Source organism: Rhinatrema bivittatum, chromosome 3 (genome assembly GCF_901001135.1).
Source record: "Rhinatrema bivittatum chromosome 3, aRhiBiv1.1, whole genome shotgun sequence".
Taxonomy (NCBI): Eukaryota; Metazoa; Chordata; class Amphibia; order Gymnophiona; family Rhinatrematidae; genus Rhinatrema; species Rhinatrema bivittatum.
The window spans coordinates 219,150,642-219,165,226 of NC_042617.1; the positions used below are offsets into that span (position 1 = coordinate 219,150,642).

The following is a 14,585-nucleotide window of genomic DNA, read 5'->3' on the forward strand; positions in this document are numbered from 1 at the left end:
ATTAAAGAACATTATGAAGATCTGCAGTGTTTTAAGGGTTGGGGCTAACTGGGGGGAGTGTAGGCTATTAAACCAGGGGGTTTTAGAGGACTTATCTCTTAACTGGGTGAACTGGAGTTGAACTGGTAAAACTGGGAATAGCATTGGTGCGCGCCTCTTTTAAAATACCTCGATTTACGTGGTAGAAGTGGGATATGTGTCTGCCCACTTAAAATTTGGCGCATATGTGCATGCGGCCAGATTTTTTATAACATGCAAGTATATGCGCATATCTACTAGATAAATGAAGCTTGACCGACGTGCCGCAAATGCGCAGTAGAGAGCAACTCTACTGCGCATGCGTGGGCAGCACGTCGGTCAGAACTTGCCAGTAACAAAAATGGCGTGGCGACGAGCAGTAGCAGCGGCGGCGTGCGTGAGGGAGGGACCTCCCCCGGAGATCTTCCGTCTGCGCCATCCGGAGGGGGAGTGACTGAGGGGAGGGGGAGAGAGTGAGGGGGGAGGGAGACTAGAGGGTGGGGGAGAATGAGGGATAAGGAAATGGACTGAAAAAAAAAAAGTTAATGTAGCCCGTTGTTATGGGCTTAACGGCTAGTATGCTATAAAATAGATGCATCCCGACGTAAGCTTGCAAATGCGAACATGCAGACCGGTTTGAAAGTTACTGTCTTATTATTTCTCATGTCTTTTTTCACCTTGACTAGTCTAGTGTGATTGTCGTGATAGTCCACATGGATTTGTAGAAATATAGCTCAACAAACAAGTTGTAGGTGATTGATATCTTTTTATTAATACTTGTGTGATTAGTTTTTGCGAGCTATGTCCACTTCATTGGGTCAGTTCAACACTACTAAAAGAACTGGATAAAGTGAAAAGACGCATTCATTGTTTGTCTACTACAGGGGGAACACCAAGTTTGAGAACCTTGTGGCTGACCAAGAGGTCAGAGGCTCAGGTGCAGCGATACTGTACATATCTGGCATGCTTCCACATAGAAAACTCGATGGAGTTCCAGGCTCTGGAGGATCCAATTGCTGCAGTTTGCTGCTTACTTATCTACCTTCTATTACAGGTAATTCACTTTTTAACTGGAACATTAAGGCTTGCTTTGCTCATTTCCTTTCAGTCTGCCTTGATCCTCCCAACCATGATACTGTTAAGTTGTGTTCTTATAATTGCTTGCTTCTTAGTGTCATCACTTTAGCTTCTTTGCTAATCAAGCCAAAGTTTAACTTGTCTAAACTTGTTTTCACATCTAGTGATACTCACTTTTTATTCTTTTACTGTGATATGTTAGTGTTTCTTAGACTTCTTAAGTCATGCCCCCCCCCCTTTCTCTTTGCTAATATTTTTAACCTTTCACTCCCATAAAAGGTTAAATTTGCTTTTAAAAAAATTGCAGCACAATGAATGTAATTAAAATTACATCAAATCAAACATCTTGTGTGTTTGCTCCCCTGCCCTTGCTCCCCTACACGCCTTCTCTCACCCAAGCTTGAGAACAACTGTTTTAAGTATTAAAGAAAAACTTACACAATGCCTCATTTTCTTTTTCTCCTAATGGCACTCTTCTCGCTAGCACCAAGATCAGTATAAGGTATTTGTTATAATCTGACTTTTCTGGTTAACAAATTAATTTTCTCAATAGGAATATATTTGTCATAGCTGAATAAGAACATGAGTGCTTGCTACTAGACTTAATTGGATTGTTACTTTTGAGCTGTATTCATCTTGCATTGTAACTTTAATAGTGCACATAGGAAGGATAATTTAAGTCTTTCTGTACAGTACATGTACAGGCAAATTTTGCCAAGGATTTTCAAAGTGAATTTATGCATATACATTTGTTTTGAAAATCCTGGGGTAATTAGCAGAGTATGCACACAAGTTACCTCTCACAGTTATACTGTTCCAAACAAACTGTAACTTATATGCAATGTTATTAATTTTCAAAGAGATTTTGTGCATAAAAATAGCATGTACACATGTATATGATATTTTATAAATGTCCAGAATGCACGCGCATTTTTGGTTTCACATGCATATTTTACCAGGGGGACTAAAAGGTATGGTGTTGTGGTGTTCTGGGGCTGAGTTCAAATGTATGCACTGTAGTTGCTATTTTGTAAGAGATATACGTGTATACACTAGTGAACTTGTTTGAGATTATCTCAGAGTTAATCTTGGATGTACCCCCCATGCATGATGCTCGACTCACTGATGCTAGAGAAAGGGCTTTTTCTATTGCTGCTTCAGTTCAGTTGAATTCAATACCTCAGGAATTGGGCCTTATGATTTGTACTAAGATTTTCAAAGTCATGTTGAAAATCCATCTCTTTAGACTGGCTTTTGAAGATATGCAGAGGTAAGCAATAATGAGCTGTATAATAATCCTAATTTTATGTTGATTAATTTGGTCCTGTTTGTTTTTATTATATTCTCCTAGGATAAGCAGGATGATAGTCCTCACACATGGGTGATTTCATTGGATGGAGCCTGGCATGGAAAACTTATGTCAAAGCTTTTGGAACTTTGACTAGGCACAGTGTTCAGCTTGGAGAAGAGACGGCTGAGGGGGGATATGATAGAGATCTTTTAAGATCATGAGAGGTCTTGAACAAGTAGATGTGACTCGGTTATTTACACTTTCGAATAATAGAAGGATTAGGGGGCATTCCATGAAGTTAGCAAGTAGCACATTTAAGACATCAGAGAAAATTCTTTTTCACTCAACGCACAATAAAGCTCTGGAATTTGTTGCCAGAGGATGTGGTTAGTGCCGTTAGTGTAGCTGGGTTAAAAAATGCTTTGGATAAGTTCTTGGAGGAGAAGTCCATTAATGGCTATTAATCAATTTTACTTATGGAATAGCCACTTCTATTAATTGCATCACTAGCATGGGATCTTCTTAGTGTTTGGGTAATTGCCAGGTTCTTGTGGCCTGGTTTTGGCCTCTGTTGGAAACAGGATGCTGGGCTTGATGGACCCTTGGTCTGACCCAGCATGGCAATTTCTTATGTTCTAATGTGCATGCCCAAAATGCCCTATACCACATGTCCATGCGGAGTCCCTCTTCTGTCTTTTTGTCCCCAGAGCTTTCGCTTCATGGTGTTAGTGAGGTAATGGCTTTTCATTTGAAATTGCATTGGAAAACTTTTCCACCAATAACTTTTGGTTTTTCGCATGTTTTATTTGACCCAGGTCCCTCTTTGGTTCCCTTTAGCCTCTCAGTCAGGTTTTTTGGTTCGGTATGATTATTTTCGCTTCCGCTCCCCCTGTGGTGGTAGTACTTCGGTGCCTGCTGGCATTGGTCGCCCGCCATCATCACCTGTCATTTTTTCCCTCTGTGTTCGTATCGGCATGGCCTTGTCCAGTTTCCGTCGATGCCCCCAGTGCCCGAGGACCATGTCCGTCATGGACCCACATGATGTGTGTATCCTCTGTCTGGGGTCATCGCATGACATCCGGGGTTGCCACTTGTGGGACCAGATGACCCCGAAGGGTCTCGCACATGACAAGATGGAGAAACTCTTCAGGTTGAGAAAGTTCAAGCCCTCGACATCTGCACCGAAGGACCTTGGAGCTGCACTGATGGACACCGAGCCATCAACATCGGCGAGGCCATCATTCCTGTCGATGCTGCCGGCAGATAGGGGCGCCTGGGACCAGCATATGTCTGTCTCTTCCAGGTCGAGGATGTTGGGGTCATTGTAATCGACTTCGGCAGCGGGGAAAGACTGAGCTGAGCACAGAGGGAAGTAGAGGAAGGATCGATGCATGGTGCCAGGCTCGGGCCAGCACCAGTGCATGCTATGATGCCCCTGAAGCGACCCTGTGGTGAGGAGTGCCCATCCTCCATCGATGCCGGTGGTCCATGACTGTCTCCACTGGTCCTGGTGTCGGTCGCCAATCCACCTTGGGGATCCAAGGAAGATCTGGCCGCTCCTTCTGCCTCCCAGTCAGTTTTGGCTTCTGCAAATTTTGAGGAGGAGTTAGAGCACTGAGTCCAGCTGGTGTCGAGTGGGCCCTGTGGGGCATTGAGCCAGTAGCACCAACGGTTCCGATACTTGTGCTCTCCCTGCTAGAACCACTGTTGGAATGGCTCAATGTGCTCATTGGTGTGTTACCGACCCAGTTGACATCGGTTCCCAGGAGGTCATCGATGCCCAATGGAACACCGATGCTTCCCCCAACTGATCCGGTGCTCGTTTCTGGTTCCTCTGAGGAGGAAGCTCCATGAAGACTGGCAGGGCACAGAGGCCACCCCCCCACCCACCCACCGTCCAGCTTTGCTGGGGTTGGCACTGGTTCCAGAGATGGTTTTCAAGGGTGATGAGTCAGATGAACTGAACCAAATCACTGTGAACCTGGAAGATATAGTAGGCCAGATTGAAAAACTAAAGAGTAGCAAATCACCTGGACTAGATGATATGCATCCCAGGGTTCTGAAGCAACTCAAAAATGAAATTTCAGATCTATTAGTTAAAATTTGTAACCTATCATTAAAATCTTCCGTTGTACCTGAAGACTGGAGGGTGGCCAATGTAACCCCAATATTTAAAAAAGGCTCCAGGGGTGATCTAGGAAATTATAGACCAGTGAGCCTGACTTCAATGCTGGGAAAAATAGTGGCAACTATTCTACCTATGAAAATCACAGAGCATATAGAAAGGCATGATTTACCCAAGGGAAGTCTTGCCTCACAAATCTGCTTCATTTTTTTGAAGGGGTTAATAAACATATTGATAAAGGTGAGCCAGTAGATGTAGTGTATTCAAATTTTCAGAAGGCGTTTCACAAAGTCCCTCATGAGAGGCTTCTAAGGGAATTAAAATTCATGGGATAGGAGGTGGATTACAAACTGGTTAAAAGACAGGAAACAAAAGTAGGATTAAATGGTCAATTTTCTTAGTGGAAAAGGGTAAACAGTGGAGTGCCTCAAGGATCTGTACTTGGACCAGTCCTTTTCAGTGTATTTATAAATGATCTGGAAAGGAATACGACAAGTGAGGTAATCAAATTTGCAGATGATGCAAACTTATTCAGAGTAGTTAAATCACAAGCGAATTGTGATAAAATGCTGGAGGAACTTGCAAGACTGGAAGATTGGGCATCCAAATGGCAGATGAAATTTAATGTGGACAAGTGCAAGGTGATGCATATAGGAAAAAATAATCCATGCTGTAGTTACACGATGTTAGGTTCCATATTAGGAGCTACCACCCAGGAAAATGATTTAGGAATTGTAGATAATACATTGATATCATTAGCGCAGTGTGCTGCAGCAGTCAAAAAAGAAAACAGAATGTTAGGAATTATTAGGAAGGGAATGGCGAATAAAATGGAAAATGTCATAATGCCTCTGTATCGCTCGATGGTGAGACTGCACCTTGAGAACTGTGTACAGTTCTGGTTGCTGCATCTCAAAAAATATATAGTTGCGATGGAGAAGGTACAGAGAAGGGTGACCAAAATGATAAAGCGGATGGAACAGCTCCCCTATGAGGAAAAAGGCTAAAGAGGTTAGGGCTGTTTAGCCTGGAGAAGAACTGGTTGAGAGGGGATATGTTAGAGGTCTTTAAAATCACAAGAGTCTAAAACGGGTAAATATGAATCGATTATTTACTCTTTTGGATAATAGAAGGACTCGGGGGCACTCCAAGAAGTTAGCAAGTAGCACATTTAAAACTAATCGGAGAAAATTATTTTTCTGTCAACGCACAATTAAGCTCTGGAATTTTTCAGAGGATGTGGTTAGTGAAGTTTGTGTAGTTGGGTTTAAAAAAGGTTTGGATAAGTTTATAGAGGAGAAGTCCATTAACTGCTATTAATCAAGTTGTCTTAGGGGCGGATTTTCAGAGCCCTGCTCGCGTAAATCCGCCCAAAACCGGGCGGATTTACGCGAGCAGGGCCCTGCGCGCCGGTGAGCCTATTTTACATAGGCTCACCGGCGCGCGCAGAACCCCGGGACTCGCGTAAGTCCCGGGGTTTTCGGAGTGGGCGTGTCGGGAGGCGTGTCGGGGGTGGGGGCGTGTCGGGGGCGGGGCCGGAGCGCAAACAAAAGTAGGTTGTTCGTGCTCGTCTGAAAATCTACCCCTATGAGAATAGCCACTGATTTACTGGCATCAGTAACATGGGATCTACTTAGTGTTTTGGTATTTGCCAGGTACTTGTAGCCTGCATAGGATACTGGGCTTGACAGACCCTTGGTCTGACCCAATATGTCAATTTCTTATGTTCTTATGTTATGTTATATGGTATGCACACAATTTTTTATAAGCAGAGTAGGCACATTATTTATCAAATACTTGCCTTTGTGCATAACTGAGGGTTATTACATGTGTAAAGCATACACGTGTACTTTTATAAGATGAGTATTGAAATTGTGTGGCTTCCTCCTTTTCAAAAAATATGTGTGCATACTTTTGGGTCAGAGGTACAAGTTATATTAAAAGAACACAAGAAATGCCATGTGGGGCAGACCAAGAAAAATCAATCCCATCAACATGTCTCCTCCGGTGACCAGTCCGAGTCACAAGTACTCGGCAGATCCTAAGAAGTTGATCTATTTCTTGTGAATCACTCCCAGAGATAGCAATGGTCTTCTGTAGTCTATCTGGCTAATGATTTATGTTTTGGGTGGCTCCTGTCACACAGATTTTTAGATACAGTGACTTACACACATATGATGACCTGCACAGACTGTTGAAAATTATCCTCCTTAGGAGCTCCAGAAGGGAAGCTCTGTTTGGCACAATATATGCACTAAGAAGAGCAGTAGAGAGCTTGAGAACATACCTTTGCTTAAAATAAGAATTCTGTCATGATAGATGGAAAACAAACCCATTTGGAGATATAGATAGAAGGGACATTGTGATACCAGGGTATAAATTATATTAACGTGAGAGGGCAGATCAAATAGTTGGAGAGGTAGCAATATATATAAAGGATGGTATAGAGTCAAGCAGGGTAAAAATCCTGCAGGAAACCAAATGCTCCATAGAATCCTTTTGGATAGAAATTCCATGTGTAATGGGTAAAAACGTAACAGTGGGTATATACTATCATCCACCTGGCCAAGATGAAGAAACAAACTGTGAAATCCTAGCAGAAATTAGAAAGGAGAATACATTTAGTAACATAATATTGGAGATTTCAGTCATTCCAGAATTGTCTCATCGGTATATGCTGGAGCAGTGGTTCCCAACCTGGAGTCCATGAGACCATCCCAAATGCAAGAAAATTTAGCTAGGGAGAAAATGAGTGGGCGGCTGCTACTTGTGATTAGTTGGGCTGCTGCCACAGGCCAGGAGTGTGAGTGTGGGGTCTATTTTGGCCCCCAAAACATTGCCCCACATTGCCGTAAACCAAGAGGAGGTCTGCGGCCAATTGGAGGTCGCATTCATTAAAAGCCTCAAACCGTACTGCAGAGGGTGGGGAAGGAGGGACTGTTGCAACCCTCTAGAACGGAGCTTCTCAACCACTGCCATGGAACACTTGTGTGCTGCAGCAAGATCCCTACTGTGCTGCAATGGTCTCCCTTCCCCACTCCTTTCTCAAACAGTAATGTTATACTGAAGCCTGTTACTTTTGATCCTCCACAAGAACCTACCAGCCTACTTTGCTTGTGATAATCTACCATCCAATGTCTTCCTGCCACGCAGCAGCCTGGCTTCCAATAGCTAGCTGCTGGACGTGCAACACAGCCTCCTTGGTGGCAAGCAGTGTTACCGCTAAGCTGTGTGTATGTGTATAACTTTCACGAGCATGCACAGCTGTGATGGAACAAGTGAAAGATGACAGGTCTGGCTGTGGGTTGCTGCCGAAGATGAAGTGTGTGTGTATGTTTGTGAATATGCCTGTGTGAGAGAGAAAGAATATGAAATTGCTGTGTATGTGCCTGTGTATGAGAGAGAGAGATTGGAGAGCATGCTTGTGTGTGTGCCTGTGTGAGAGACAGAGAGTGGAAGCCTGCTTGGGGGTGTGCCTGTGTGTGCATGCTTATTTATGAAAGCTTATTGTGTCACATACAGGCTCTCACAGGCACACACACATAATGTGTCTGAGGGTGAGAGAGCCTGTGTGAGAGCATAGGAATCTAAATGTATATGTGAGAATTTATTTTTTTATTTAAAAACATTTCTATACCGGTATTAGTGGATATATCATACCAGTTTACATCAGAACTGAGGTGGAAATTACATCAAACAGGTACAGGGGAGGGGGCTACATAGAACAATGAAGAGAAATTGACCGGAAAAGGCAACAAGAAAGGAGACAGGTAAACAGTGAGAACATAACTTTATACAAGCCTGTATGTAAGGGATCAGAGCAGGTATTGCTGCATTGAGAGGTTGAAGGTAAGGGGATCTAATCAGGATAGGACTGTTTGAAGAGCCAGGTCTTTAGTTTATTTTTTAATTTGAAGGTACAGGGTTCAAGTCGGAGATTTGTTGGTGTAGTGAGTTCCAGCGGATAGGGCCAGCAATGGAGAAGGCTCGGTCCCTCGTAGAAGTGAGGAGTGCCTTTTTGAGGGATGGTACATGGAGGGTTCCTTTATTGGTTGCTCTGGTGGGATGAAACAGCTCATCAAGCCAGTTGGAGTTGTGTCTGTAGATGGATTTGTGCATAATAGTGAGGATTTTATAGAGGATGCGTGAGGGGATCGGGAGCCAATGAAGGTCTTTTAGCGTTGCCTATTTTGACTGTCTTGGTGGTGTTTAAGGCAAGGTGGAGATTTGTGAGAAGGGTTTTAATGGAAGCTAGGCATTTCTCCCAGAATTTTAGGGATTCGGAGATAGATTCATGAATGGGTATGATGATTTGGACATCATCGGCGTATAGGTAGAATTTGAGACCAAGGGTGGATAGAAGCTGGCAGAGGGGTGTGAGGTAGATATTGAATAAAGTGGATGATATGGAGGAACCTTGGGGTACTCCTTGAGAAGAGGGTGTAGTGATTGGATTCAGCGTTGCCTATTTTGACTGAGAATTGTCTGTTGGATAGGTAGGATGTGAACCATTGGAGGGCAGAACCAGAGGCCTATGTCCGATAGGCGGGAGAGGAGGTGGTTGTGGCTTATTGTATCGAAAGCCGAGGAGATGTTAAGGAGGGAAATTATGTAGCAGTGGCCACGGTCCATACCTCTGAGGAGGTGGTCGGTGAGGATGAGTAGAAAGGTTTCGGTGTTGAAGTTCTTGTGGAATCCGAATTGTGAAGGCTATAGAATATTGTTAACTTCAAGGTAGTCCATGAGTTGGGAGTTGACAACCTTTTCCATGATTTTGGAGATAAATGGGAGATTTGAAATAGGACGGAAAATGGATGGATCATTGAGGTCCAGTGAAGGTTTTTTGAGCAGAGGTTTGTTATTTTATGTGTGTGTGTGAGAGAGAGAAGATAGTTTATGCAACCCTCTCTCCCCCTATCCATGAGAATTCCAGGGTGACTGGAAATAAAAAGATCCCAGATATGGAGAGCAAGAGTTTTTAAAATCTTAATTATTGGGTGGTGGTTGATGTTTGTTCTGTTTTGAAATATTTTATTGGTGTGTTTGTAAAATTGTATTTATTTTTTTTATTAGCATGATTTTATTATGAATGTTTTATGTCTTGATTTTATTGCTTGATGTTTTGTGAAGAATGATGATGTTTCTTGCAGTCCAGTCAGATGAGTCCAGAACAAGTGGGTTATGTATCTCTACCAGCAGATGGAGATGGAGCAAACTGACATCACAGTATATATACACCTGCAGTGACAGCCTGCCAGTATTCTCCGTCTCCACTAGATGGTGGACATGCACCTCCCTACTGGGGATTGCTTCGATTTAAAAAAGGAGAAATAAGGAAAATTTCACCTCGTTCTCCTGTGGTGATACCAAAAGGTCCCTCCCCATTTGAAAATTCCTGAGTTGATTTCTGTGATCCCTCAGATGAGTGCTTTGGTCCGGTAGCTGTTTTTTCAGCTGGTGTAGACTTAGCTGTTAAGCAGCTGAAAGGCAGCAGGTGCAGGAAGCTGTGTGGTGGAGACAGCAAATGCCCTCTCCCCCTGCAGCCGGAGACCATCTCTGTATACAATCAGGTAAGGCTGAGCTAAGTTTAAAAAAAGGTTTCTTTCTTTGGATATCTTTTAAAAAGTTTTTATTATGAGTTTTTGCCTCTATGGCCAACTTCATTTCAAATTCTCTCTTCGTCTGTCTTATCAGTGTTTTACAAAAGGCATTTCACGGAGCGGGATGCCAGTGGCCAGTAGTTGGTGTTCCACCTTCACGGAGCGGAAGGATGGAGGGCTGCTATCTCCAAAAAAAACAAACAAAAAAAATAAAAACAGGGGTGGGTAAGAGTATGGGGTAAGGTGTGGCCTACTTGTTACAGCAGTTGCTACCACTAATTGAGCTGGACGTTCACTTGGATGCAGATACGGCGCTGCTCTCTAAATTGGTGGTGGGGTGGAGGGGAATTAGGGCTGGAGGGTACTGGAAGCCAATAGTAACAGGTGGGAGAGAAAAAAAAGGGGAAAAAAATGGATAAAGTGTGTAGCTTGCTGGGCAGACTAGATGGGCCATTTGGTCTTCTTCTGCCGTCATTTCTATGTTTCTATGTTTCTATGTTACACTTAACTTGACATGCTTTATCCTATTTTCTTCAGATGGATCCTTCTTCCAATTTTTGAAGGATTTTTTTTGGTTAAAATGGCCTCTTTCACCTCACCTTTTAACCATGCCAGTAATCGTGTTGCCTTCCTTTCCACCTTTCTTAATGCGTGGAATACACCTGGACTGCGCATCTAGGATTGTACATGGTGGCCCTTGGAAAAGTAACCTGCCTTCAATGCACGGGCTACTTTTCCATGGGCCACCCTGTATTTTTAAACAATATCCATGCCTGTTGAACACTTTTAACCTTTGCAGCTGCACCTTTCAGTTTTTTTCTAACTATTTTCCTCATTTTATCAAAGTTTCCCTTTTGAAAATTTAGTGTTAGAGCTGTAGATTTACTTATTGTCACCCTTCCAGTTATTAGTTTAAATTTGATCATGTTATGATCACTGTTGCCAAGTGGCCCCACTACCTTGGGTATTTCTAGGGTAGGACTCCACCATAGTTTCTCCCACATGGGGAAGCTATTCCTCAACCAAACTACTTCTTGTCCCTGCCCACTTACAGGCCGATACAGTAAAGCGTGGCCGCGGTTACCCTGCTTCTAACCCGCTTTGTACTCACAATTTGGCCGCGTAAGTCCAACCCGCGATTCACTATCCCTTTTAACCCATCCTTACCACTTCTTGAAATCAACGGGTAACCCTTTCCGCCCACGGCATGTATATGATATGTAAACGATCGGATTAGCTATTCCCTCCGATCCAGTAACATGCGCCCCAATTATCGCCTTTTTAACCTGCGGTTTAGCCGCGTGTTTAACCTGCTAATTTACCGCCTACCCTTACCTCTGCATTAGTGTGGAGCGTCAGGCAAGCCACTGCAGAAGATAAAGCTTGACCTTACATTCACCTCATTCTCCGATCATTTTATTTAGCAATCATATTTATGAGTCACCATATCAAAAGAAGTGCCCACAGCGATGTAAAGTAAAAATAATTAGTACATTTTGCCATTTCTGACAGAGAAGCATATACTTCAGAATTCTTATGAAAGAATACCAATTAAAAGATACTTTTTATCTTAGTTTCTTTTTTGCTAAACTCGCCTCCCATATTTTCAACTCCAATTACATCATGTAATTAAAGTATGTCTAAGTCAGCATTCCTCGAGACGAAATTTCACGGGCAAACTTTCCCCCAGCCCCCGCTCACCTGCCCTGGCCGCGTCCATAGGTGCCGGTCTCCCGTGCGGGCGGGCGCGCTGGCAGCTCCGGAGCAGCCCCAGTCCTCTCTCCCCTCCTCCCGAGCGGCTTCGACAGCAGCTCAGGGCGGATCGGGCGCTCCCCATGCGAGGCGCAGCTTCCAGCAGCCCTCGCTGGCGAAGGTGCATGAACGCCCGCCTGTACGTGCATGAGCGCACGCCGTGACCTGAGCACCCAGCTGGACGTCTGAGGTCATGGCGTGCGCTCATGGCAGGGAAGGTGCATAAACGCACGCCGAGACCTGAGCACCCGGCTGGACATCCGAGGTCATGGCGTGCGCTCATGCACGTACAGGCGGGGGCTGCTGGAAGCCGCGCCTCGCATGGGAAGCGCCTGATCCGCCCCAGGCTGCTGCTGAAGCCGCTCGGGAGGAGGGGAGAGAGGACTGGGGCTGCTCCGGAGCTGCCACACGGGAGACGGCACCCATGGACGCGGCCAGGGCAGGTGAGCGGGGACTGGGGGAAAGTTTGCCCAATCCTGGCTCCTCTAAAGGTCTTGTCCCGGGGGGTGAGGGGGTCAGGCAGTGAAGCAATCATTTGCACAGGACAACAAAACAAACTGCACCAGCCCTTCTCCTGTATCCACTTCCTGGTACCTGTCATTTGAAATGACAGTTACCAGTGCACCCAGGATACTGTATAGGTGCTGTATAGCGCTCTATACAGTAAAATGGATTGAGCTTCATGGACGCTTCTTGGACGTGCTTTGGACGCGGCTTGCATTTGCATGCCATTTAAATACTGTATCGAGCGGTATGTGATCCGGACTGTGCGTGCGGCAAACGAGGGTGCGCCCAGCACTACCGCACTCTTTCTACCGCGTCCTTCCTGTATTGGCCTCTTAGTAAATTGGTATACTCCTTTAGTAGAAACTCGGTAGAACTCTCTACATTAGTTTCTGGAATCCATAAGATCTGAGGCGGTATGGTTTTACCAAAAATAGGTCCTGTCAGATGAATCTGATCAACCTGTTATATTGGCTGATCAAAGAGTTGGATCAGGGAAGAGCGATAGATGTAATGTAATTGGATTTCAGTAAAGATTTTGACATGGTTATGCATAGGCAATAAATTGAGCACCCTTAATGGGCCCTAAAGTGACTGGGTTAGACACTGTTTGAGTGGGAGGTGACAAAGGGTAAAGGTAAATAAAGTTTATTCACAGGAGAGGGGAGTTACTTGCAGTGTGCTGTAGCAATTGATCCTTGGACCGATTCTTTTCAACATTTTTGAAAGCGACATTGTGGAAGGATTGTCGGGAAAGGTTTCTTTAACTGATAATACCAAAATCTGCAACAGAGTAGAAAGTTAGGATAGTGAGGAAAACATGATGAGGGACTTGAAACTCACAGAATTGTCTAGAGTGGCAGCTAAGATTTAATGCTAAAAAATGCAGCGTCGTGCATTTCAGCAGCAAAAATCCAAGGGAGCAGTATAGTATAGGGGGTGAAATTCTAAGTATGAAAGAAGAGTGGGATCTGGATGTGATCAAATCTGATGATCTTAAGATGGCCGAATAGATGGATAAGGTGATGGCAAAAGCCAGAAGAATGCTTGACTGCATAGGGAAAAAATGGTCAGCACAAAAAAAGGAGGTAATATTACCCCGGTGTTACTTCTTGGTGAATCCTAATTTGGAATACTTTGTACAGTTCTGGAGGCTGCACCTTCAAAAGGATTTAAACCAGTTGGAGTCTGTCCAGAAGGTGGGTACTAAAATGGTCTCTGTTCTAAAGTATATGAGAATAGACTTAAAGATCTAAACATGTATACCCTAGAGGAAAAGCGGGATGGGGAGATATGATAGAAACATTTAAATATCTCCAAGGTTTCCAAGCAAGGAGGTGGGCCTCTTTCAACAGGAAGAAGGTTCTAGAAAAGGGGTCATGATATGACAGTGAAAGAGGTAGACTCAGGAGTAAACTATGGAAATATTTCTTTACATAGAGAGTAGTTGATGCATGGAGAAGCCTCCCCATGGAGGTGATTGAAACAAAGAGAGTATCTGAATTCAGGAAAGCATAGGTTAAACATAGAGGATCTCCGAGGATGTGGTATAGATTGTAAAGCTGAATTGTTGGTGTGGATGGATAGACTAGATAGGACATATAGGCTTTATCTGCTGTCATGTTTCTGTGGAAACCGGACCTTCTAATGTCAGTTGGATTTGGGAAATTGGACGGGAGAAGGATTCAGGTCTTCCTACATTACTTTAGAGTTTGGACAAGGGAAAGAATGTATAGCTAGAACAAATTTACTTACCGGTAGTTACGTTATGGTCAGCTAACTAATTTTCAGCTGCAGACTATCCACGTGTGCTTTCTTTTGAAAATTGGCCACAGATACAAAGTACCCTTGGACTTTGCACCTGCTTTTTATGCAGATGAAATTTCAGTATAAAATAACGTGTAGATCTGAAATATAATCTGTGGGGCTGATGTAATAGAGCACGCTGATGTTAGCACTGATTTTTATTCTTGTTTCAGTGTGCAGGGATTTTTATGTGGAAAAAATGCACACTAAAATGGGAGTAAAAATCAGTACTAAAAATAGTTCTGGTATATGCAAATCCCATATGAAGGTATTGCCTATTCCCCAGCAATGCAGGTAGGTGAGCTAAAGAGGAGATAGCTTAAAGACAATTTTCTTAACATTGGAAATGTTGCGCTGGTGGTGGACCCTTGGCCCAAGGTGGGGTTGATGCTACCTGTTGGGCAAGCCCCAC

The 14,585-nt window shown here is 43.9% G+C and overlaps 1 protein-coding gene across 1 annotated transcript in view; it reads left to right on the top strand.

Moving 5' to 3' along the window:
- FAM120B (family with sequence similarity 120B) overlaps positions 1-14,585 on the top strand; it is a 406,519-nt gene that overhangs the window by 107,441 nt on the left and 284,493 nt on the right. Inside the window, 1 exon segment of the mRNA XM_029594202.1 lies at positions 903-1,072. Coding sequence (XP_029450062.1) covers positions 903-1,072 — 170 coding nt within the window.